General features: G+C 35.0%; 1 protein-coding gene across 1 annotated transcript in view; it reads left to right on the forward strand.

Annotated features, from left to right (window-relative positions):
- The first annotated feature begins 899 nt into the window (after positions 1–899).
- Positions 900–27,216, forward strand: part of daxx (death-domain associated protein) — a 34,353-nt gene continuing 8,036 nt past the window's right edge. The window contains exons 1-7 of the mRNA XM_039768976.1: positions 900–918; positions 2,210–2,847; positions 3,257–3,661; positions 18,953–19,084; positions 21,112–21,228; positions 21,365–21,596; positions 22,957–23,138. Coding sequence (XP_039624910.1) covers positions 2,662–2,847; positions 3,257–3,661; positions 18,953–19,084; positions 21,112–21,228; positions 21,365–21,596; positions 22,957–23,138 — 1,254 coding nt within the window. The 5' untranslated portion in view covers positions 900–918; positions 2,210–2,661. The remainder of the gene's footprint in view (positions 919–2,209; positions 2,848–3,256; positions 3,662–18,952; positions 19,085–21,111; positions 21,229–21,364; positions 21,597–22,956; positions 23,139–27,216) is intronic.

A 27,216-nucleotide genomic window follows, 5' to 3' on the forward strand; every position in this document is an offset into this window, starting at 1 on the left:
ATAATGTTTTACCACTTTGTAATAAACGTGTAAACGGGGATTCAGCAAGTACGCTAAAAAACATCTTCGGAACCTTTCTTTGAGGTTTCGTTTCTCGTCGAACGTAGCGACAGTCCCAATCATTCTGGTAAACGGAAACCGTTACTAAACGTGCTTCGCGTAATATCCCTTGGTTCTGACACCTGTATGTTGACGTAAATAGACATGTTTAGGCTTGTTAAGTGACTGGTATTTTTATCTGGCACTGGTTTCAGCATTATCCTCCACGCAAATTCTGCTTTAAACCGATTCTATATAGAAAAATCAAGAAAGATGATTGGAGTAAATTAATAAACTCGTAAGAAATAAGTGCTTTGCGTTTTGGAGCACTGAATGTCATGTTTTTAAGGGTATTTCCGGTGTTTCACGAACATATTTTAGAAATTGTAACTCAATCACACTTACAAAACGCTGCATTTCTGTTTGTACGTGATTGCATCTTAACAAAACAAAATCACACATTTCAACCGAAGCTCCAATTGTTCATTGTTTCTATCGCGTTCACTATTCCACTATAACGAAAATGAAACAGATCACCTTACTAATGTACGGAACTGGTCATCTTGTTTATACCATTCGGTTCAATGCCATACTATCTCTGTCAAACTGAAATACAAATAAAAAAGTCGAATCAACGATCTTATTTCTTTCAGTCATGTAATGTGTGATTATGTTTTCATCGTGTTGTATAAAACTCAAGTTTGAAAACGGTGACAAAACCGGAAGTTACCTTTTCCCTGCAATAACCCGCCTCCTCTGAATGTGTACGGTGTCGCGGAAGAAGAAAAATTCCACCAATGACAAATGCAGTTGCTGAGTGGCAGCCAGTCAGGGTGGGCTTTGTTTGGATGTTTGGCCTTTCGTAGTTGAAGCGTTGAGGTGAGTAGAGTGTTTTGTTTTCCCCCCCTCAGCTGTTGATAATATTAACTGTGAACGCGGTTCATTTCTGTCCAGATTCTCAAGCAAGGCTGATAGTGTCTGTTTTGATACCTTCTTTAAGGTGTGAAAAGTGATTTTATTCTCTTTATCTCAGTTGCACTTGCACAACTCTAAACGTGGACCATCGTATCGTTGCTTCCGTGTTGGGAAATATCCCAGAAGGTGCTGTAGACTTTAAAACAAAAATAGTCATTGTGGGTGTAGCTAGGTAGGAAAGAAAGACTACTATAAAATAATCCGAATCAAGTCAGTTTCAGTTGTTCAGTACTTCCAAAATGGAAAATGTATTATTTTTATTTGAAAAGTGTGGGTGTGAGTGTGCTCACCTTATGTTGAACAAGCATCGTGTCCAGGGATTGTTCCTGCCTAGCGGCCAGTGTTCTCTGAGAACAGGCTCCAGCCCTTGCATCCCTGCTCAGTATTGAGACGGATTACAGTTTGGTATGGCAAGGTATTTTTGTAACAGCCGTATGAAAGGAAGAAGATGTTGCTAATGTGCTCAGTGATCATGCACAGTCTCTCTCCTCTTCTTTCTTCCGTTTCGCCCAACTTTACACTACCATTAGCACTAGCTCAAATAGACTGGAAGAAAGTTTCACGGTAAAGTCATTGCGCTACTCACCTCCCCGTTTATTGATGTCTCATAATCATATTTACATATTTAATGAACGTATGTTTTTACATCGTGTGATGTATTTAATGGTTGGCGCTGTATTCCATGTCAGATGCTGTCCGAATTGATAGATTAAAACTATAGTTAGTGTTATCAGGCTACCTTTAACCCACATAGCTGCAAAATGTCATATGTAAAGGGAATTTAATGGTGAATCCATGAGTCCTTTCCAACACCTCTTTACATCTCTAATTACTTCACTAGTTGTTTATTTTCTTCAGCACATAATTTAATGGTTGACATTTGAAGCTAACATACGCAGGTATAATACAAAGTTTAATGTTATACTAACGCCATTGATAGCCAATGAGCATTATTTAAATTTCACTCTTTTTCATTATACTCTTGTAAAATTTTATTATGAAGTTATTGTCCAATTTAACCGCTGTGTTAGTTCACTGGTGTTTCTAACTTACAAATTAAGAGAGTGTTTATTTATCATACAATAGCATATTTGTCATGACCCTTCACTATACTAACCTGTTCATATTTTCTAAATTTAAAACATGTCTTATTTTCCTTAAAGCTGTATAAACATTTTTGTTCCTTTTTCTTTAGAAATAATTTGAAGTTCACGTAATGCCTTTATTGTTGGCATGCTTCAGAGAGATGGCATTAAAGGGATAATTATTATCAATTCTTTTTGAAATCTGAAATCTTTGGAAATTGGTATGACTGGCTACAGCCTTCCACACATTGGATTCTCTGATGCAACAATCCCTTTTAACTTACAGCAATATTCAAAATTGGATTATACTCTGCAAGATTAGTTCTTCATTCTGAAGAAAATCAAGTGGGAATTTCTGCCGATTCCTTTTCTGTGTCCATCTGCTAATGTCATTTTCATCAGTTCACACACTCAAAAGTAAGAGACAGTCTGTGGAGAGAAGAGGAAAGACAACATTTGAAAATACCATTGTAGGTTTTGGTGTTAATTACTTTGTTAACAGCTGTGATAGTCAGCTAAAAGAAATCTTTTCTATTCACCTTGGACGTTCGTGATTATAATAATGGATGATAGCATTATTATTCTGGATGATGATGATGAATATCCTAGCTCATCTACCAGTAACCTGAATCCAGCGCTACAGGAGACAAACCCAGTCTTAGGTCCTTATTGCTCCCCATTTGCTCCAAGAGACAGCGAAAAGCAAAAGGAAGTAATTAAGTTGGAGAATGAGAAGCTCTTTTCAGAGGTAAGCCTGTGCATCTCCACCATATTTAATGGAAAACCTGAGAAAGTTCAGTGAATGTTTTCAAGTTAATGGGTGACAGAAAATTGACCTGGAGTAGGTGTGTATGCAGCTGTGACTCCTAATAGACTGGAGACCAGTCCAAGGCTACTTCCTACCTTGTGTCCAGTGTGGCTGTGATATATTTCAAGTGTATTTGGAACATAATAATAAGTGATTGGTTTTTTTTTATTATAAATCTATAGCTAATACAAATATAGCTTTCAAACTTATTCAGTTTTACTGTGTTAGATGCTTTTGTATTTTCCCCACTCAATGGCCACTTTTGTGACTGCTTATGAATTTTGATTGCTTTACTTTGCTCTTTGTGTCTCGATTACCTTCTAATGTTAATTTTTTTATTCCCTTCCAGTTTGTTGAGTTCTGCACACCACTAACTAAAGAACACCCAGAGGTGATAAGTTTCTTGAAGTCAAAGCACACTAAATGCAGTGCACGTTTTCTTGGATCTGTGGAATTCCGGAATATGCTGGGTCGCTGCCTCCACAAAGTGCAAAGTACGCGTAACAAGGTGTTTGTGTACATAAATGAACTGTGCACTTCATTAGGAGCAAACTCCCAAAAACGTCTACAAACACAGCATTCAGCGGCAAGTAACAGCACTGATAAACCTCAGGGTCTGAAAGACAAAGGAGCAGGAAAGGAACATACTGTAATGTCAAATGGATCCCAGAATACCTTATCAGAGTCCGCTCTTGAACAGAATCCCGACACAGCGCAAGATGATGCACAATCTTTAAAGGCCTCTAAAAGGCAGGTGAGTTGCAGTGATAGATTACATTAGAGGTATAACTAGAGAATTAGCTAGTGGTATGGGTGATTTGTGCAGATCATTTGTAATTTAGGAAAAGTGTTTTAAATGTCTATCCAAACCAGAGCCTGACTGATTAGAGATTTTGCCACCCATGCCAATTCTGATAAAAAAAGAGTCTGTTATTTCCGACAGTCAATATTAATGGGCAATAAATAGCCCCTCCCACCCTGTCTCAAGAAATAAAAAATTCAGGACAAAAATATTCAAGTAAATGTTGGATATTTTATTGCAAAGTACACCTCAAAATTAGATTAATTATTTTAAACATGTAGAAAAAATTTCAATCATAAATTATTAAAAAAACATTCATAAAAGTAAATAACAGCAGTAGTATGTATAACAATAACAGTTTAACACTGAATTAAAGGAATACTCCACCGAAAAATTTTACTTTTTTATGTGTTACTTGCTTCTTGTAGTTTGTAGTGGTGGCCAAGAAAAATGTTTAATCTCACGTTTTTATGCAGAGAATATAATTTATGATGTAATGATGACCCATTCTGTCCAGTGGTAGTTGATGAGGGGAAAAAAATCTGATTTGACTTCTGTCACATAATCTGTGTGCCAGTTATCCATTCGTATGCCCAGATTGTGCAAAATGCTTGCATTTTTTGCTAAAATATTATTAACTTTTCTGGAAAACTCAGAATATAAGAGAATGTGTCTTTCTTTTTAATATTGTGGCTTTAGATTGCAGATCTGCCTTATCCTCCACCCTGATTCATTTGTCAAGTGTCCTGTCCTCAATTCACATGCACAGTATTATGGGAATGTGTTTTTCCTGTTTATCTTCTATGCTGAGTTTTCGGGATGTAGTTAGGTAGATAGTAATCCTTTCATATTTGCGAGGTTTATGGGCAAAAGACTTCCAGTGCTTTAGTACCCCCAAAACGTAGGCAGACATACCATATGATCAGGTAAATTGACCTGTTTTTAACAAGTTGAGCTTTAACACTGTTTTGATTTATTGTAGTGGAGGTATCATTCACAGATCTTAATATTGTATTGGCACTAGCAAGTTGCATCAGTCCTAAGACGAGTCACCCATTGTATGAACTAGTATAACATTATGATAAGGAGAGTTGCCTATAAAAATGGCAAACCTGCAACAGCAAGTGGTCCTTTTAAGGACAATGAACTTCCTAAAAGTCCCAGGAAAAGAGCAAAGGATTCATTCTGGCAGTCTGCACTGGAACTACATTGGTGTCTGGGGTGCAAGGTTATTATAGTTTTGCCTTTTCTATTTTGGTTATTATTTCTATATTTGTTTCTGTCCTTACTTGGAAATTCAGTTTAGTTCTAGTTTTCCTTCATCATGTATTTTTAGTTTTAATGTCATTTTTTTTTTCACAAAGACATTTCAATTTTAGTTTTGTATCTATTAGTTTCAGTTTTAGTAGTTATGGTATGGTGTTCCTACGGAGTTTAGTTTTGTGTCACAATCAGATAGAACTGTACACTTAACGGATTTGGATATGAGTTTAATGGTAGTGGAAGCTTACTACACTACATGGTTTACTATCTGGTTTTGTTTTTGACTGATAAAAACAAGCATAGTCAAAACCAGATACTGAATATGAACAATTTTATAATTTTTTAAATATTTTTATTTGTGCTGAACTAATATGCACTGACTTTTGGCACTTTTTATCTTTCCCATTTATTGCGCAGAATGGCCCAATTTGTAATGAAATTTAGGAGAATTTTAAGGTTTGAGGGTGTTTTTTTTTTTTTTACTCAAAATGTCTATAGCACACAACATACAGTATCCTGCTCCAAGACAATCTATAATTCACTAAGGGCACGCAAGACAGTAAGCGCACACAAGACAGAGAGCCACGCCCACCAACTCACAGAGCCCTGCCCGCCAACTCTAACTAAGGGCAAGCAAGCCAGAGAGCCCCGCTCACCAACTCTAAGACCATGGGATATGCACGACAGAGCCCCGTCCGCCATCTCTAATCCTACTTCTGCGTCCACTGTCACTCTTGATCAAACAGCAATAATTAGCAAACAAAGATAACTGGCAGTAACAGTGCAAAATTCACAATTGGTATGCCAGTTTGATATATAAAAATACGTTTTCAGGGTAGTTTTAAAATGTGGTATTGAATCGAACTGATGTATATGAGAGAGAAGAGAATTCCCGAGTTGAGGAACACTATGGGAGACGCTCGAGCTCCCATAGCACAGAGTTTGATGTGTGGTACAGAAATTACAGCTGCAGATGAGAATCTGAGTGAGCAAGAGGTGTGTCAGTCTGTAGGAGATCAGTGAGGATGTGGAGAGCTTTAAATGCTAAGAGCGGTATTTAGTATTGTATTCTGTAGTTAACAGGGAGCCAGTGAAGTTGAGAGACAATAGGCGTAGTATGTTCAGTGTATTTAGAACAGCAGGTTATTATCCTGGCAGCAAAATTTTGAATAAATTATAAGCGATGGATACGTTTTTGTTGGATGACAGATAGAATACCATTACAGTAATCTATATGTGAGGTGACTCGGGCATTAAGCAATACTTTAGTACTGTGTTGCGTAAGACGAAGTCTAGAAATGTTTCGAAGATGGAAGAAAGCAGTCTCTGAGATGTTACTTTATATGGGAGGAACTATTTAATAATAATAATAATTATTATTTAATAATTGCCATTATTAGTGTATATTGTAAATGGATATAAATAATTACAAGTAAACGATTCGCCAAAGTCTGTTGTATGTAAACGATACTGTTTAAAACATTATTGTTTTTTCATCAGAAAACCCGGTTTCCACGTCTTCCTGTATTAGTTTAACTGGCACTTTTACCACTCGCAATAGGGCGAGTAGATAGATGGACGCGCTGACTTATCGTGTCAACTAGGCAACACAATGAATGAGGTGTCTATCTATTGTGGCATGCGGCTGGGGGTGGAGCCCAGTTGGGGCGCCCAGGAGGACCGGAGGAGGGCTTGTGCCTCCTCCAGACCCCAAGGGGACGACCGCCCTGGTTGTGTTGAGGGCCACGGGTAGAGGGCTTGGAAGCCCAACCCTATAGGGGCCCGTGGCCACCGCCAGGCGGCGCCCCGGTGTCTGAGGAACCCTGGACCTCAGCACTTCCGCCACACCAGGGAGTGCTGCGACGAAGAAGACGGGACATCCAGAGGGCCTCCGGGTGCGCAGCCGGCACTTACGCCACACAGGGGTGTGTCCGTGGGGATTGGCGGGAAGCAGCTGAAGCCCATCCGGGTTGGGATAAAAGGGGCTGCCTCCCTCCGTTCATTGGCAAGAGTCGGGTAGAAGAGGACGGAGCTCGAGGAGAGGAGTGGAGGCAGCCAGAAGGAAGGCACTGTGTAGAGAGGCCTGGACTTTGGGGGACCAGCACCAGGTTCGTGCACTGACTTCACTGTAAATATTATTGTAAATAAAGAAGTGTGTTGGGTGAAACAACGATGTCCGCCTGTCTGTGTCTGTGGGCTAGTTCCACACTATAACAACAACATTTATTTATATAGCACATTTTCATACAAACAGTAGCTCAAAGTGCTATAGACTATATATGTCTATGTTTTCCGTAGCCTGCTACAGGATGGTACTCTCTCTACCATTGGCATTGGTTTCGCTCCTTGTTATTTTCGTTATACTGCGACGGTGGTTTCCTAAGCCTTTGTTATACAGAATTCCTTTGTCACCGTTTTCCATTCCTATTCTTACACCGTCGTATGCGGGCTTCGGCTGGTGTGTTTATAATGAATGTCTTCAATGTTGCATTCAGAAATCTCCTATACTGGGCTTTGTTATTTTCTACCTACCATATTGATCTCTGATTCCATCTCAGGCACATACAAGTTATAGACAGAATTTTGCCACCTGCAGGCCTGAAAAGATATCAAAAATCAGAAAACGGATTCTGCTGTGTTCTGTCAGGTGTTATCATGAAAATCATAAGGGCTTTGGAAGAATAGGACTCTTAGACTTGAATCAGTGTGCAGACCCCACCTAGCTGTATTGAGGGAAACAAAGAAAAACAAGCATGTAATGTAAAGGTTAGGGGTAATGGAACTTGAATAGCCCATGCATAACAACAGTAACCCCATAATGAGCAAAGTAAGAATAGGTAATAGGTGTATGGGCAAGCACAAAATGACAGAGACAGCACCTAAGATTAAGAACAATATATTCATTATCTAAACCTGTTTATCCAGAGCAGGATCGCAGGAAACCTGGAGCCTACCCCAACAGGTTTGGATACAAGGCAGGAAAAATCCCTGTTTTGCAATATGTGTTATGTGGCTGATGTTAAGAACACAAAGAATATGATATTTTAACTATCATATTTTGAGAGAGAGAGAAACATTGAAAAAAGGGGGACAAATATTTTAAAATATAATTCTGCTACTTGATTATTTTCACATTATCAGGTATTTTGAGCTGTGAATATGAGCTAAAAAAGATAAATAAATACATATAGAATAAATACAAAAATACACTAGTATGTCTAGTTTTTCATCACTTGACAGACTGTCTTTGTCTATACTGGTAGTTCAGTAGAGACATTGCCAACTCTGGAATTTTACTAAGGTTGTATCGTTTCATTGTTGAAACTACGTTTTTAAAGCAAAAGTGACTGGTCAGTAACAATATGCTGATCTTGTATGATGACTTAGTCGTCTCTTGATCAGTGCCGTTTTATTTACCAAAATTGGGAGTGGTCTCACCTAGACTTTCTTGTATACTCAGATATGGGAATGGATTTTTGAGGTAAGCCACAAGACAATTACTGTATTATATTTTTATATTATTAACATTAAAGAACCATCAACAAATCAAATCAAATTACAAATATATTGAACAATTATTATTAAAGTAAAGTTGAATAAATTGGACTCTGCAGCTGCATGAATAAAAAAAAAAATCGAGTATGTGTTCAGGTAAAGTACCACTTCCAGTTGATGGATCTGGCAAAAAACTTACAGATCTACAATTTTGGTGTAACAACCACATACAAAATTTCATCCATCTCTCATTGCATTTTTGAGTTATTGTATTTATACGCACACACAGACATAATTCTAAAAAACAGTATTTTTAGACTCTGGGAGATGTAAAATGTCCAGATTCATCAAAATCTCGAGATGGAATTTTTTCATGATTACTATGCTTTCTCTACTTCGTTTACAAGAAAGTTAAAACAATTTCTCCTGTGCGAAGTGGCAGATGAATTTCTGTCAGCTAAAAGCAGGCACCTGTGAAATAAACTGAAACGTTACTCACTCGTGATTTTTCTTTCCATATGGTAAAGGGTTTTTTTTGACCAGCACATTCTGATTTCAGACATTTGAATCAAGTTGCCACTGACCCCAGATGAGCCATATGAAGCAGGGCTAGTTGTAAAACTGTGCATGCAAAGGATGATAATAGTGGCATTATGGGGCCACTAAGAGTCTTATAGGTGAGTAGCATACCTGGAGGAGTGGTGTTTGTAATGTCTGTTCAATGAATGAAAACAAACGAGATGCTTATACATCTGTAGCTCCACTAAGGTAGGTTCGTCTGCTCCAGGGATCCCAAACTCTAGTCCTGGAGGGCCCCAGTGGCTGCAGGTTTTCATTCTAACATTTTTTTTAGTGGCCTGTGTTTGCTTACTTACAATCGACAGATCACTAGACAGACAGCATTGTTTAACACCTGTGCTGCATTGCCAAATACTCTTATTTTGGTTAAAAAAAAACTTTTAATATTAAAGATATAATATGCAATTGCCCTAACAAATATTAAATAATACTAAAATTTACATAGTATGATTTTAAATGGTACAAATCATTTTCAGTATTGTTTTTGGCTTACACATTGTCTGTGAGTTTCTGTGATCTTTCGGCAGGCTCCAAAAATATTCCCAGTTAAATTCAACCCTCAAATGTCAAATTTGTGAATGTGGAAGTGTTACTTTATTGACAAAATTTTAGCAAAAAATACACTCATTTTGCACATTTTGAGCATAGAAATGGATAACAGAAATATGGATTATGTGACACAAGTTATATCATTTTTTAATGATGTCCATTCCCTGGACACTTTTCACATTGTTTGGCGCTGGAAAGAACGTATCACCATTATATCACAAACTTTTTTTTTTCTCTTTTTCTGCTTGGAAACATAACATTAAAAAAATTTTCTTGGCCCATCACTACAAACTACATGGGGTAAGTAACATATAAAACAATAACATTTTTGGTTGGAGTATTCCTTTAAAATGTACAATTAAATAAGACAGTACTCAAAATTATGAATCAAAATTGTATTCTTAAATTCTGTGATGTTCACAAAAGAATAAATAAAACAATAAAACTTAATTATTGTAAAGAGCAGCTAATATGAGTAACATGGTTAGGCTAATTCTCCTATTACAGTAAAAGGCAGTTATTATACAGGAAGAACATTCTCTGCATTTACACCATGAAGAGAGCTCTTCTGTCCTAATAAATTTTGCCCATGACATTGAACACCCCCCTCACATGGCACTGATGATGGTGGAAAAGCCAAATATCACATTGTCTGAACAGAGAGGAACTTAAAAAGTTGCCTGACATCTGGTCTATTACAAGTTCTTGAAGATAGTGCTGTACTTTTTCCACAGTGCCTTCAGGTTTATTTTGGCACCATGTTACACCATACATGCTTTGCTACAATTCTTTATTTTGCACATCACTCCCACAATCAGTGTTATTTTTTGTTATTTTGTATTGGGATTTATAAAGCCAATTTTTCTAGTTTACTGCTTTGCTTTTTTGTTAATGGGTATTATAACAGATTTTAAATACTTCTCCAGTGCCCTGAAAGTACCATTTTCCTCCTGATTCTGCCCAGTTTCACTCTTTGAATTTAACCCAAATTTCAAATTAGTATAATACCTGCATTTTAAATTTTTGGTACCAGAAGTAAATGTCACCTTTCTTCTCAATCCCCAATTCCCCCCAAACTTGCTATTGCAGCAGTGGAAAAATGTCAGTTTCGTAGAGTTCATGAAACAAAACTACATGACTAGACACTTTAATGCAATTTTTTTTTTTTTTTTACCAGGACCTCCCATTTTTTCTATGCAAGGGGAGCTTTATGGGGGTGCCCCACCCCTTTTTTTTGATAAGATGTGTTTGTGTTTTCTTGTGTAAACGTGTCTAAATAAAGAAACCTTGACTTAACAAGGAATTTGTCACCTTTTTGATTTGATATAATAGGAAAATCACAGCTATCTAAAGGAAAGTGTTGCATATTGCAGCATGATGGTGCACTGCACCAGTAGGCTGGAGTAAGATGGGGGTTTTGGAGTTACCTGTTATTTTCTTCAGAATCATTTCAATACTGGTACTGAGGTCCAAATGCTTTCATTGATACTGAAGTCAAACTTTTAGTATGAATCCAACACTAATGGGCACTGACTTAACGTCTTTTTCACCCAAGGACTAGAAAAAGAAATAGTGGAGTGGTGGGCTTGAAGGCAGGATGCAGGGGCTAAAGTAATGAGTGCATTTAATGTGTTTAATCATGAGTGATATTTGTCTGAGTTTCACATATGCATTACAGCTATGTGATGTGTTTTGATTCCACTTTTCTTTTTGATAACTTTTCATGCACTTCTGTTTTTCTAAGGGTCATGTTTTTCAAATAAAGGCTATGCAGCGAACAAAGCCAAAAGTGCTACATTCATTACAGGCGCACACTGCAAGCAAATAAAGAACAATTATTATTAATAATGAAGCATACAAAGCCACGTGAAGTACACATCTGCATATAGTAGCTCTTAGAACCTTTAAACTACTTTTTAAGTATATTTGAGTGTTTAGTTACTTTTAATATGAGTATTCAAACCCTTTATTATGAATAGGGTCTTTATCTACTGGTAGAGTAATACTGTCTAATGCTTCACAGAATCTTAATAAAAAAAGATCACTTCTTCTCCTACAACACCCTCTGAGTGAAGCTGGCTACCATGCATGATCATAATGACAGGCAATAGTCTACGCAGCCACCAAGTAGTTTATACTTTGAACATCAGCCTTTCAAGAGGTGTTAATAATAATGTACATCTGCTGTAATACATTGTAAATTCATCTTGCAAATGGAATAGCAGTTAAAGATCTGGCGCTTTTATTTGTACAGTTTTTTTTCAACTTTGATAAAAATAACAAGGGCATATGTGCATATTGATGTTGCTCATTCAGTTTGTTTATGATAACTGTTTGGAATGAACTAACACAGACTCTAGCCACAGAACTATTTTCTGATGCAATATTTTATTAACTTGAAGAACACAAAGGTAAAATCAAACATTCAAAAGCATTTATGTTCCTTACCTGTGGTGTGAATTCTTTAAAAATGGATGAGTAGGATTACTATTGTGTAAAGAAAAGATATTGCACTAAATGTTAGATGATTATGTTCAAATAAATTAGATCCTAATTAATTCTTTACTCTTAACTCTTTAACCTCCCTAGTTATTTATTTAGCACTAATGTGGAATGACATTGATTTAATCTTCCTAAAGAAACAAAGCAAAAAAGAGCGTAATTTTTACCTTTGCAACTTTTCTCTAGCATTGCACCTGGACTGGTATAAATCCACCCACTTTCCTGACACTCTCCTGCAGTTATGTCAGCTGGTATAAATCAAGAAACTGAACAACGGTGCTGTTCACATCATTATGAACCTCGTAATGCGAAATTTTAAACCTTTAAATGAAAATTATATTTCAAAACATTTTTAAAAGTAGTATATAAATACCATACTGGATGTGTATGTAATTTTTTTAGGCACATACTTAACTTAATTGTACTATTGTTTCATACAAAAAAAAAAACACATGAAACTGACAGGGGCGTGATGTGGCAGTATTTTTTAAAGCTTTAAACAAACTACATTAATCACAAAAATGAATGTGTTAACTTTCCCAGGCCTAATACAGTATATATGTAATATGTGTACCCTGTGTGTGCGTGTATATATAAATATTACACCCAAAATATTTTGCACGGTAGCAACCTTCATCAAGTTCATAAAACTTTATTTTGAATTCTAAATAGTTCTATTCTTTATAAAAGTTTTTGTAATTGGGATGGTGAAACAGGGTTTTGCGCAACTGTTTGTTGCAAAATTGTTTTATACAACTCTTAGTCAAGTTTACTGAACGTTTTTGTTTCTCTTCCCAGGACATTATTTTTGTCATTTCAAATATTCCTGGAATTATACTATTACAAAGAGAATTATAAATGATGATGATGATGGTGGTGTTTTAGAATTTTTTAAAAACATTTTTGAATTTTGCAATTTTTAGATTTTTTCTTTCTTTCTATACTATACTATAATTTGGGCACACACAGTATGATTCCTTAGCCAGATATTTACATTTTGAATGCACATGTTCAGGTCTTCACATGTAGAATAAATGCCTTTCAGTAAGACAAATTCCTTATATGGTGATTTATTTGAAGGCAGTAAAAGAACCTCTTTATTTTACAGCTTCAAATCAGTAAAACTCTACAAATTGGCTGTAAGCATTTAATAACTTTTTCACTAGTTGTTCCTAGCCATCTGGACATACATTCTGTGTTGTCTTTGTGGTGTTTGAAAGTATATTTCAACACTTATGACAAGAAAAGTAACATTCAAAGTAAAAATGTATTTGGGGTTTGCTAATTTATTATGCTCTAATTTATTCTTGCAACATATTCCCTTCATCAGATTATAAATTCTGAAACAGCAGTACTTGGCCTTTATTTGGACATCTAGTTTTTGTGTTTTTAGTAAACCATGTTCATAACATAGGCATTTATTTGAACACAATAAAAACTGAAAAAATAATCCTGTTTTTTTCCTTTCCTGAAAATACTAAAAATAGACATGATATAAGTGGGTATTTCATAACTATTTTTTTATTATTGCTAGTATATTGTGCATTTGTTTTATTGTCTTTTTGGAAGCTTATTCCAACATACACTTTGTATATTATTTTTGTTTAGTTTTTGGTAAAATGTGATTGAATTTTGCAAGTTTCTGTACTGTCATTTATATACATTATATATATTTTTTTTTATCCAGATGTAAATAATTTGAAAGAGAAATGCCGTCCCTTAATTTTGATGTATAGAACATTTATATTGAGTGAAGTATTTATGGCCAAATAATTGCCAAAATAGAGGCTGAGTTTAGAGAGTCAAGCTTAGAAAACACTCTTTTGATACTGGCATTGTTTACAATATATATTAATTGAGAAAACTCCTCATTTCATAAAATAGGTAAGCTTGTTTGTTTTCAGTTGCATTTACCTGCACTTTGGGGATCATGTTGTTCGTGCATACACCAAATCCTGCATGAGTTGATGAGTTCTGTTTGTCAAAATGTCAGCACCTGATCGGGCTCTGATTGGTGTAATTTCTGCCAATGTCAGTTAGGTTACTGAGCCCCATTATCGACTGATCTGATCTGCCAAATGATTAATCAGTTAAGATGTAATCTACAGTGATCACATTTTATTCTATGAATTAAACAACTTACTGTAGTATTTTAAGTTTAAAGACTATGATATAAGGATACTCGCATATTTTTAATGGAATACATTTTGAGTTTTTATGTGGTAGTGATATTCTAAGAAAACAAAACAAAAATGCTGGGATTTTTAAAATGTTTCTAATGAATTGCTTAGCAAATATTGAATATAACACGTTTGTGAATTTGCTGTAGTATTGGTGAAAACTGGTTTAGTGTATGTATTTTTAAATTATTAAATGGTAACTCCAACATTTGTAACATTTATTTGTATTGCTAGCTCATTTAATTCAGAAACTGAACAATGCATTCCTTATTATCATGAATGGATTTGCTCCACCTATGGTAAGAAAGAAAGTAATTCTGGAGACCAGTCAGAACCTTTAATAGTGTTCACTGCTGAATTCTAAACTGAGATCTTATTTATATTGTCCAATTATTTCATATAAGAACTATTTTAATTGATTTATTTATACTTTAAGTGATTTTGATTGGTTTAGAAGTATGGCTTATTGCTTAGTACATTTTACGTTTTGTTGATTGGTATCATATTTACAACTTTGCAGTCATGAGATAACTTCTTTCCATTGAAATTGGTGATTGATTTATGACTAATATTCATTGCAACTGGTACGATCCCATTGATTCTAGTTGTGTTGTTAGTTTTCAATGTGGCAGTGCCCTAAAGCACATCTGACGTTTCTATTGTGATATCTGTAAACTCATTACTTGCATTTGCCTGAGGCATTCCATTTAATTTCTCCTTTGATAAAATTTTGGTTTAATATATATCTTGTTTATTCAATGTTTGATTACCATTTTCAGTCATTTATCATTGTGCATCTTTGAGTCTTCATAAGTTCTCTTTCACTGTTTCTTTTTGTTTTTAAACTAGAGTAGGACTGAAAAAATTGCATTCTTTTTTCTGTTTCAGTTTTAGGCTTTTGAATGCTTTTTTGATCACTTTTTGAAGTGTTTGGTAGTTCCCAAATTCTTCATTATTTAGCTTTTTATGTTTTTGTAAAGTGATATTTTCAGTCTTATATTTTTAATGAATTTCTAATTAATTATTTTGGTTTTTGGACTATATTTATTTTGGACCTGGATTAGGATGTCTGTGAAGAGACACCATCTATTACTTAGAGTTAAGGTGTTTTTATTTACCTATTCTTTGTTTTCTAGATGTTTCCTCATTCTTGTGAAGTCCGCTTGTTGCAAATAGTATTTTGGTCTGCAGTTGTGTAGTTATAAAAATAATTTAAAATTTAACCATGTTGTGATGATTGTTGCTTATAGTATTGATGACTTATGTTTTAATTGCTTTTTATATATTGTTTGAAGAAAAAAAAAGTAAGATAAAGACGAGGCTTGGAACAAAGCGGGTGAAAAAACAGTAATTTGCAAATGAGTACTGTTTCAGTTTTCTCTCTGTATTTTCAAAATGGGCTTTTCAATCAAATTTCAGAAGCTAAAATCAGCCACAATTGCCACATGTTCTTTTTTTGCATATCCGTGTATTGTTTGATAAAATAATATCTTATTGTAAACAGTAGAATTTTTTGGCCTGTAGGAACCACTAATCACCAAATCTATGGATGTTTTTTCACTTAATGACAGTGATTTTGACATATTTGCTTTTTCCTCTTTTTGAGCCTGAATATTATTTTTCACATACCGTTCTGTACCTTCTCTTTGCATCCATAGTATGCCTTTCTTGAAGGATTCATTGTCATTTATATTGTAGAAATGCCCATCACTTTTAATTAGCCAAGAATCGGTAATTCTTACAGTATCATACTCCCTGGCCTATAGTGCTGCCTGTAGTTCATAAAAAATCTATGTGCCCTTTAGTTTTGGTTTCTAGCTCACTGATTTTTTTTTTTTTTTTGTTCTGCAAGGTAAAAGCACTTCTTCTTTCAGTGTCATTTGTTTTACCATGAATTACAATCACAGTGTCTTCATCTGCCCTCATGAGTAGTCTGCCTGTACTCTGCTGATAAAAAAAGTAATTTTTACTTTATATTGACCGGACTGTGTTCCTTTTCATTTTCTTCCTCACTTTTATTTTTAACTTGGTTTGACTCTGGGGATCTGAACTATTGTAATTTATTGCTGGTGTTGTTAGTTTGTGTCGGTATTTCAGAAAGTGTTGGGCATGAAATCTTATGAAGATCTCTAGGTCTCTAGTGCTGCTTCTCAAATGCCACAACTTTTGCAGTGATATCTAACATACATACATCCACACCATATAATGTATGGCAACAACAATTTGTTATACATTGAAAAATGTAATAAAATATATATTTTATGTTGTAAAATATGTATAAAATGTTTTTATTAGTATTAAGGTGAATATATAATTGTAATTAACCTGATTTCCAAAGCCATTGTCTTTGTTATCATTTAAATTTCACAACAAAAAAATTATTGAGAGATGTACTGTATTTAAGTTTTATTAACTGCCCCTATTTTTAAAAAAATTTCCATTTTGTATTTAATGTTTAAGAATATGTTAAACTATAGCAGCTTCATTTTAAGAACAATGTGGGTTCAGCTAAAGATCCAAGATGCCTAATGGTTTTCTTTTGTTTGGTCAAAATGAAACTGTTTATTGTTAAAGCTTTAATCTATATGTATAAAAGTGAAAACCCACTGACTGATTCATCACTAGATTTCCTAAACCCCAAGTCTTAGAATTTTAGCATTGAGGTTTGTTTTAGGGTCTAAAAGAGATAAGAATGGAATTTGCAAAACACCTACCCTAAGGGGTGAAACTATATGTGCTTGAAAATAAAAATACTGAGACTTTAAAAAAAATAAAAAATATGAGTGTGCATTTGATGGATGACTAGAAAACACAAAAGTTTTCAGATCTATTGAAATTATGAGAGACTAGAATAGAGGAGAATGAAGGAAAAATGAAGATCCTGGACAATTTATATACTTTAATAGACGGCATAGAGATATACATGGAGAAAATATATCCTGATATAGAAAACTTACCTTTTAAACCTGTATCTTGGCTCAGGGAAGGTGCTTTATTAATGCTTAAAAATGACAAAGCTACAAAATTAATAACTGTCTTTTAGCAAAGCTAAATACACATGAGATGACATATGATTCAACTGACTCTGTAGTAGAGGTTGAAGAGGCTGTACATTGTCTAGTGGAGTTCTTGCATGTGCTTAGTCCGCTGCATAAATTTATTTTGAAGATAGGAGCACCAGTGCTTTTGAGAAACTTACATTCTCCTAAACTGTACAATGGCACAAGACTGCAAATAAAAGCTTTACACAAAAGTGTAATTGAAGCATGTATCTTTACTGGCTCTAGTCAGGGAGAAATTGTCTTTATGCTGTGTATTCCTCTTATACCATCTGACTTTCCTTTTCAGTTCAAATGCCTGCAATTTCCAATCAAAATGTATTTTGCAATGACTGTCAATAAAGCACAAGGCCAGACACTAAAAGAGGTGGGAGTTGATTTCAGGGATGATTGTTTTTCTCATGGCCAGCTTTATGTGACATGTTCCAGAGTGAGTTCACCTCGTTCCCTATCCATTTTGAAAACAAGTGGGTGCTATATCTAACATTGTTTACAAAGATTGTACAGTATTATTGTATTGTAGTTCCTTGCTCAACATATTCACTCCTTTTGTGTGATTTTTGTATACAATGCAGACTTGGTACATAATTAAAAATTGAAATAAAATTGTGTCCATATTTTTATATCAACCAATTTATTAAAAGTGAAGCTCCGGGTATTGACTAGTATTCAATATTTTTAAAACCAGCTTACAAGAGCATCTAATCATTAAGTGTTTAGTTTCTTTTTACAGGTTTGTATTTGAATAATGTGATCCACAATTAAAGCCCTAGCAAAGCTAACTTGTCTAAAAAAAAACATTCAGTATTTTTGCAGTGAGAGGGAATTTTGAGCAGAAGTCCACAAAAGATATTTAACAGGTGTGTTTGCATAAAATTGGAAAGCACCTTTTGTCTGTCTGAATGAAATAGCCTGACTGTGTGACCTAAATTACTGAATTATTTACTCTTTCAAAATCATCCTTGAAAGACATTATTTCACCCTATACATTTTCCTTTTTAACACATTTGATAGCCATTCCTGATGGAAAAACAAATTCCCATCTTGCCTGAAGAAGGGGCCCAAGTTGCCTCGAAAGCTTGCATATTGTAATCTTTTAGTTAACCAATAAAAGGTGTCATTTTGCTTGGGTTTTTCTCCAATACACATTGAAATTTCTCCATTGGGTACTTGTTAAGAAATATGAACTACTATTAGTCATAGACCCTTCACAGCTAACAATACTACATCTGTTACTGTAATTTCTTGAATTTTGGTGATTATGAAATCTATTTCAGCTATTACAAGCCTATTTCAGCTCCCTATTTAACTACATGATATTGTAAAGTATTACTAAAAATCATGTATTTTATTTACTACTACCTTTAGTTACATTCTATAATAACATATCTTTGAATATGACTCCTTGGCACAAAATATTTAATAAAATTGTGACACCTTTGTTTGATTAAATAAATATCTAAAATATTTCAACATTTAAATTGGTTATTCCTTGTATATATCTTCTAATGTGTTATTTTATTATCTCCTGTCAAATGAAGGAGAACTGTAGTCTGTGAATATTAGATTGCAGAGTTATAGTTCAGTTTTTATAATTTGGTCCCTTTGCATTTTAGATACGATATCTGGAGAACCTGCTCAAGGTCTATGCTAATGAGATTCATCGGTTACAGGAAAAGGAGCTTGGACTGGATGACCTGTGTGATGAAGACTCCTCTTACATTCAGGAACACCGGTTAAAACGGAAGGTAAGGAGATAGGAATGCTGAAATCAAAATGTTGGCATTAGACTTGAGTTTTCTGCATCTGACTACATCAAAGAAAGTAGTCACTTTGAACAAAAGAATCAAATCAAAGTGGACAAGAAATATTTCCCCTTGATCTGGATGTTCACAGAACTAAAATTAAAGTAGCAATTAAATGCTTCTACATCTGGCTCCTTGTAAAGAGGAAATGGATACCTTATTCATGTTTATACTGAATTCACATCAGTCATGCTAAATGAGTATATAGAAAAGCCACACCATTATAAGATTATCCCTGGTATCTATTTTCCCCCCAGAGTCGATCTGGCAAGGTGTCTCCTTCACAAATTTCCAGATAGTTTATTATAATGTATAACACTCAGTTCTTACAATATATGATATAGCCCACTGTGACTCTGCATTAGGATAAATACAGTATGTTCAAAGAGTAAATGAATTTTATTCTTTATATCTATTGTAATGCTAAAAATCATCTGACACTCATAATTTTTGGTAAGTTTGTTTTAACTGTAAAGAATTTTTTCAATTACTGTACCCTCAAAAATTGGCGAACAACTTAGTGTTGATGCAGATTTATTTCCTTACTCCTCTTTATTTTGTACCATGCTGACTCATATTTCCATAGTATTAAAACATACAATGCAGGAAGTTTCAATTGATATTTTGTGTTTTTTGAACGATTAACTAAGATGTCTACCACAATTAAATAAGAAATCCTGTAAATGTAGCCTTTAAAAGAAATCTCATAAGAGCAATACAGCCTACACTAACACTTTCAACAAGTTCTTCTAGAAATTATTCTATAACTGTATATCAAATGGTTACATTTTAATAGCAAATGGCTATTTGTCTATTTATGACAAATATAAGATTTTAATGTATTATTTAGAGTGTCAAAATTAAGTAATGTTAGTGTGCAACACCACATATCATTGCTTCAATATACAGTACATTTATATTACTTTGGGTAGCTAAATAGGTGTAACATTGTTATATTTACTCTCATTCTCACTCTCGACTTGATTCAGATTCAGGATCACAGTGGTAAGCAGCCAATATAATGGTTGCACTAGGAGACAGTCCAGCACATGACACCCTGACTCACCAATATGTTGCTAGTTTGTAGTTTTTCTGTACAGTGGGTATAGAAAAGAATCGCCCCACTTCAAAAATATTTACATTTTGTTGCTTTGCAGCCTAAAATGTAGAGACACACACAAAACAAATATTTGTCCAGCTGTAATTACTCAATTAACCTTATAACAGCCAAGTGAAAGATATGATTGCAATAGTTAAAAAAAATAAAAAAAACAATCGCTGAAATGGTTAAAGGATCACCCCCCAGTGTTGGTACTTTGTGGAACCACTTTTTACCTTGATTACAGCCAGGAGTCTATTGGGATACTTCTCTACCAACTTTGCACATCTAGACTGTGCAATATCTGCCCGCTCTTCTTCACAGAATTGGTCAAGCTCAGTTAGATTGGATGGTGACCACTAGTGGACTGCAGTCTTCAAGTCACTCCACAGATTTTCAATAGGGTTTAAGTCTGGGCTCTAAATAGGCCTCTCAAAGACATTCATGTTTTTCTCCTTTAGCCACTGAGTGGTCAAATTTGCTGTGTGCTTCAGGTCATTGTCATGTTGAAAGTGAACCTTCTTCTCATTGACAGCTTTCTGGCAGAGGGCAGTAGGTTTTCCTCAATAATTTGATGGTATTTTGCTCCATCAAATTTTCCTCCTATCTTGAAAAATCCTCCAGTCCGTGCTGCACAGAAATAATTGAGCTTTTGGTAGCACCATTTTGAAAAAGTTGATATGTGATGCATATTGATTGTACACATTTAGCCACTCTTTTAAAATGCCACCAATTACCAAATGCAATATATTGCTGTATTTCCCAATAATATGTGAGAAAGGCTTTTAATGACCTAACATAGTAGTTTATTTGTTTTGTTTTTTTTTTTTTTATATAATGGAAGAAAAGTTTTGTTTCTTTTTATCTCTAGTTGATGAAAATCTTCGAGAAACTTTGTGAGCTAAAAGGCTGCACATCTGCAACAGGGCGAGTTCTTGAACAGGCAATTTGCTATAATGGGACACGCTACCCTGAAATTAATAAAAAGGTTAGTTAGAAAGTGTGTAATCTCTGTCTGTCTCTCTCTCTCTCTCTCTCTCTTTTTCCCAAAGTTTTGTCAGATTAGTATCTGTCGGCTATTTTTTGCATTGTAACTTTATAATGACACGTCTCACTCCTTTTAGTTGCAAAGGTTCATCAACAAGCCAGAGAAGTACGGAGAATTTCCAGACTATTCTGATATATTGCGCGAGATAAGTCGAGCAAACGAGCGCCATGAGTTAAATCTATCCAAAAAGCAAGTACAAACAATGGCACAAGATGCTTTCCGTGAAATAGGCAATAAACTTCAAGAACGTCGTCATTTAGACCTTATCTACAACTTTGGCTGTCACCTTACTGACAATTACCATGGAGGTGAGTGCGTCTAGATCTGTTATATATGCTAAATGATCACTTTGTTATTAAATTCAGGCTAATTCATCACTAGTGATCCTTTGAGATCTATTATCTCTGTGCTCAGTTTTTCAGTTGTCCTTAAGCCCCTTTCACTCTAGCTGTCTAGGGTTTATGTTTGGTGTACTATGAAAGTGCCGACCCAGTTGGGAAGAGCATTAACTCAAGGGTCACTTTCAGATGTGGGTCAATTTATAGTGCATGATGTAAGTTGAATATGTTCTGTTTTGTGTTTTTTTTTTGTTTGTTTAATTACCACTTATATGGATTTTATGTTGATTATATATGCTTTTGTCACATTATACATGATTTGTCAAGCACATCTTTATTGAGCCTCATTTGAGCCTCTTAATATAATTATATCCAGTCAATAAAGCATATTACTATCAGTTTGTTTAATGACTTTACATGATGATAGTCTTTTACTGTCTTTTTATAGCAACTTAAACATTAAAGCATTTTTCCACTGTTGAGCTAATCGGTAGTTATACAATTCGCCTGGTTATATCTTGCTAATACAGAAATGCTGGCTGCATTTGTTTTCCATTGATGTTAATAATACCTTTGCTTTTTATAGGGTTTAGCATGATTTTTTGGAAAAATTTAAAGTAGAAAAAAGGAGGATGATGATAAATACACTAGAAACAAGATTTATAAGGTTATGTGGTCAGAATTGTTTTTACATTTTTGAAGTGTGCAAAAATAAGGCAAGGGTGCAATTTGGCACTGGTACATTAATGCTCATTCGGCAACATGTACATTGTGTTTTTTTTTCTGAATGTAATGACGTTGTACAGTGATTAGTTTTTATTAAATACAACAATCATTGACATAAAACAAGCATCAGTAGCAACAAAGAGACAATCTACTACTGATGACGAAACCATTTGTACTATAGACATTCTGTTTACTTGCTCATTTTAGTTTTTTTCCCTATAGAAATGTCCTTGCTATTGCATTACATATACAGGTATACATAAAGTTTTATCTTGTATGTGACTGAATGACGTTAAATAATGCCATTTAATATGAAAAATAGGTCCTAAGTAGTAGGTATCTACGGAGGTTTGCTTTTCAGGTTATTACTTTTGCTACTAACAAGGTAACTACCAAATATCTGTTAAAAATAAAGAGAACTAATCTTTGGTTTATTGACCTGTGGTCTGAATTTAAAAGGAGCCTAAAGTGTCATGCCTGTCTTTTTAATTTCATTAAAAAAGTCAACATCAGAAATGTCACAGGCTTTCTTTTTTCATGTCATTGCTTTTGTGCTTTCTTGTTTTAGTCTGTGTCATTTCAACAATTGTATATTTCTGTTTAGATGCTGACCCAGCGCTGTCTGACCATTCTCTGACTCGCAAACTTCGAGAGAACAGAGCACTGGCCGTTTCTAGAATTGATGAAATAATTGTAAAATATGCAACAATGCAGGATAAAGCAGAGCACGAGGAACGAATGAAGCGACTAGAAAAGGAGAAGTCCATACAGAAAAATGAAGATGGGGTGAGTAGGGTTTAAGTCCTTATTAATATATTAAAAATGTAACACTAGCATATTTAAATAATTTCCTGAATGCTTCTAGTTCAGGCATCTGTTATAACTACTTGAATAACGCAGTGCAGCCTGTTACTATTATTCAGTAGGTACAGGTGTGCTTTTGTTTCAGGCTATGATTATCTAGTACTAGTTTATTATTTGTACAGTATATTGTTTTGGAAAATGTCAACACAGTGTTCTGCCGCCTTTCATGTTAATTCATCAGGCCAAACTTCATAGTTATGAGAGGTCGACTTTCTTCCCTTTTATCCAATGAGTTGTTCTTAGTTTATCACTCTTGTGCTTCTGTTAATGTTTTAACTCCTGGATTTCTCGCTTTCTGATTAGCTGTACTTGTGAATTCTTGTAAAGGGCTGGTCTTGTCATAAAACTACAAATATGTTCAAATGGCTTAGAGTGGGTAATAGTATGATTTCGCCTTTCATTGAATTTGTTCATTTTACTGCTTGATTGCAGTAATACTACTTTGTGTCTTGTTTACTTTGTCATTTCACTAATGTCTTAATAAAAACATTTTTCCCTCTCTTGCTCCTTATAATGTATCCTCCTCATGTTTTTATACAATATTTAACAACCTTATTTGCTACTGTCCAGGCAGTAATCTGAAGATTCCTTTATACTCACAAATTTGTTAGGTTAATTGGCAATTTAAAATTGGCCTTTTGGGGGAAAGGCGTGGCTGGTTCTAGCCTTGCATCTAATTTTGCATCTAACATATACGTATCTAATGTTTTGTTATTACCATATTTGAAACTGATCATGGCTCTCTAACAACATGTACCGAATAAAGCAATATAGCATCTTATTCTAAAAGGAAATCCCTACATGTGCTGCAGCATAATTAATTTCAGTCTTTTCCTAAATAACTAACTTAAACTCTTACCTATAGAGAGAAATACATACACTCAATTTCTTTATTCATTCATACCCTTTGTTAAAAAAAAATCTGTCATTATTTTGTGGGGTATTTTAATAACTACAGACCTCTGGCACTTAATGTCTCACATCATGAAGACCTTTGGGAGGTACTAGACTCTGATTCCTCTTGTGAAACACCCACTGTAGTTTCCCTATCCAACAAAGACTGGACTGGAAGATGCAATTATATTATCTGCTCAACAAGGCTTATGCCCATGTGGTCAGTGCAGGCAGCACTGTAAACATTATGTAATTTGATTTCTCCAGTGCCATTCCTTACTATCTGGCCATACCTGTTAAGGGGTAATCTCTGGGATAAACAGATGGATGAGCCTATGGTGTTCAACATAATGAACTATTTGTTGGGTAGGCCACATTGTGCGAGACACAAGAACTGTCTCACTGACATAGATGTGAAAAATACTTGACCAACACAGTCCTGTGTACTTTTCTCTTCACTCTGTATAACTCGGACTTTAAATATAACACTAGGTCATGTAATTTGCAGAAATTCTTTGATGATTCTGAAAAAACTGTGCATTAACAAGGGTGATGAAAAAGAGTATTAGAAGTTGGGTGTAAAGTTTTGTTTCTTGGTGCAGAAAAACTTGTCTGCAGATTAACATCATTAAAATCAAAAATCTGGTTATTGACTTTCACCTCAAAACAGAGCCCTCTGTGTCCAGTAACTATTCAGGGAGTGGATGTGGAGGTGATGAACTGCTACAGGTACGTGCGGGTCCATATCTGAGACATGCTAGATTGGTCTTGTAACACAGAGGAAATATATAAGAAAGGGCAGTGCAGACTGTTGTTAGTTGACTGTGTTCTTTTAATGTGGATAGTGACATACTTTACATATAGTACAGCTCTGTGTTGGCCAGTGCAATGTCATATACTGTCATGTGCTGGTAACATTACTTTAAGAGATGCCCACTGAATCAACAAATAAATTAAAAAGGCTGGCTCATTGATTACATGCACTCTTGACATAATAGAGTGGTAGCATTGAGTACTTTAAGCCAGTGAGTTATTCAGCAGAAGTGCGAGAAGAAATATAATATAATATAATGCCTCACTGTGACTGCTCTTTATCTTTAGTCAAATCAGGAGTTTTTCTTTCTTCTCAGTTTTCTTGTAGTCATTCTGGTGTGCATTAAAGAGGAGATTGTTATTATATTAATTAATATTATAATATAGCTACTGTTATTGAGGGCTTACTCAAGTCTGGATTTAAAATGCAATTAAAACCTCTAGCCATTATCATTTTATGATTACTCATATTAGGATCCAGTGCCAATACATATTGCATAAGTTCTCAGTTATGCACATTAGGTGCATATATATTTATCAGAATTACTAAAGAGTTGAGTAAGTTCCTCACAACCATGACATAGTGGTCTTCAGTATCGCATACTACATCTATTGCTACAAAAATTTAAAATAAAATGAATTCTCACAACTCTGGTTTTCTTATTATAGTTGGAATGAAAGATTGGGCCAATCAAAAATCAGTCAAACCTGATCGTTACTTGTTAGGAGAGCCTCATGTAAAAAGATTGTTGGCCTTGAGAAGGAAGATTACTTTTTTTCTGTTTAGGTCATGATTGAGACCTTTGACATTCCAAAGTTCAGTAAATGATAAGTGATACACTTAATTTGAGCATTAGGGGACATTTTGTAATCTTCAGTGTAAGTGGTGTTTTTTTTTGTTTTTTTTCGTTTGTCCTTATTTTGACTTGGACGATAATATCAAATGTATATTGCTGGCAGTTGAAGCTAGTGGGTTATCGTAAAAATTTAAATTTACAAACAAGGGTGAGGGTAAAAGAAATACAGAAATAATAACTTGCTCTCTTTTTAGTAAACAAAAAGGGATGAGGTGAAATAGCAGCAAACATGTTAAAATAATACTGTGTGACAGATAGGGGGCAGTATCGCTCCCTTGAACCCCTGTCCAATACGCCAGACACCAGATCAGAGTCCAAAATATGAGTTTATTCATAAGCCACAGTGCACAAAGCACCCTCTCCTCCACAATACTCATAAATATACTCAAAACAATCACAATAACCAATCCACCACTCCCAGACGTGTTGCCCTCCTACCACCCAGCTCAGCTCGCCGTCTGGGAGCTCCCACAATCCTTTTATAGTCCCTGACCCGGAAGTGTTCCAATCCCTAGTCCATGTGATCTTCTACCACTTCCGGGTCAGATCAAAAGTCCTTTTCTTCACCCCGGAAGCACGTCATTCCCCTTGTCCATGTGACTCAGACGTACTTCCGGGGCGTAGGGTAAATAAACACTGTTCCTCCCTGCAGCGTCTCCTAGAGGCCCCCATGGTATCCAGCAGGGCTGTGTATAAAAACTCTTAATGTCCATGATGCCCTGCTGGTCTTCGGGGAACCTCCATACTGCAGGGATGGCTCCACCTGGCGGCTTTGGGGTATTGGCCGGGATTAATGGCCGGCCATACAGCACAACTGGTACAAGTTGCAAACACAATTACTTAACCAGGCTGTCGCACATTACTAACGTCGTTCTTTGTATTATACATACACATTTTGGATCCTGCATTTGGAATACTCTTTTCATATTATAAAGATTGTTGGAAGATTGTCTTTTTAACTTGTGTTCCACTTCCTTTGGAAAAGTATACACATAGAATTCAATTCATGTGGTGATTTATGGCCAGCCGAGTTGAGGCCATTTGTATATATAACAAATAAATTACTTGTTTTCCCTATTGTGTAACGAACAACACAAAGCAGCAACATGTGAATGAAGAGGCTGTGGTGTTGAGGGGTGTTTACCCATGAAGTTCTGACTGATTGCCTTCCATAAGGCCCCAACACTCGAATGGGAACATTAGTGATATGAAACCATGTAATGCCACATAAATAATGATAGCACAGCAACGACGCAAAAACCAAAGACCAAATTTTCTGGAGATGTTCATGGCATTAAAAAAAAAAAAAAAAAGATCCATTTTAAAATATAGTTTTTTTTCACAGTTCAGTTTTTAACATTATAATCACTTGTAACATGGTAATTTTTCATTTTGGAGATAGCATAGTGTGTATGTGAAACAGAACTTTAAAACAA

This window comes from Polypterus senegalus, chromosome 11 (assembly GCF_016835505.1).
Source record: "Polypterus senegalus isolate Bchr_013 chromosome 11, ASM1683550v1, whole genome shotgun sequence".
NCBI classification, from domain to species: Eukaryota; Metazoa; Chordata; class Cladistia; order Polypteriformes; family Polypteridae; genus Polypterus; species Polypterus senegalus.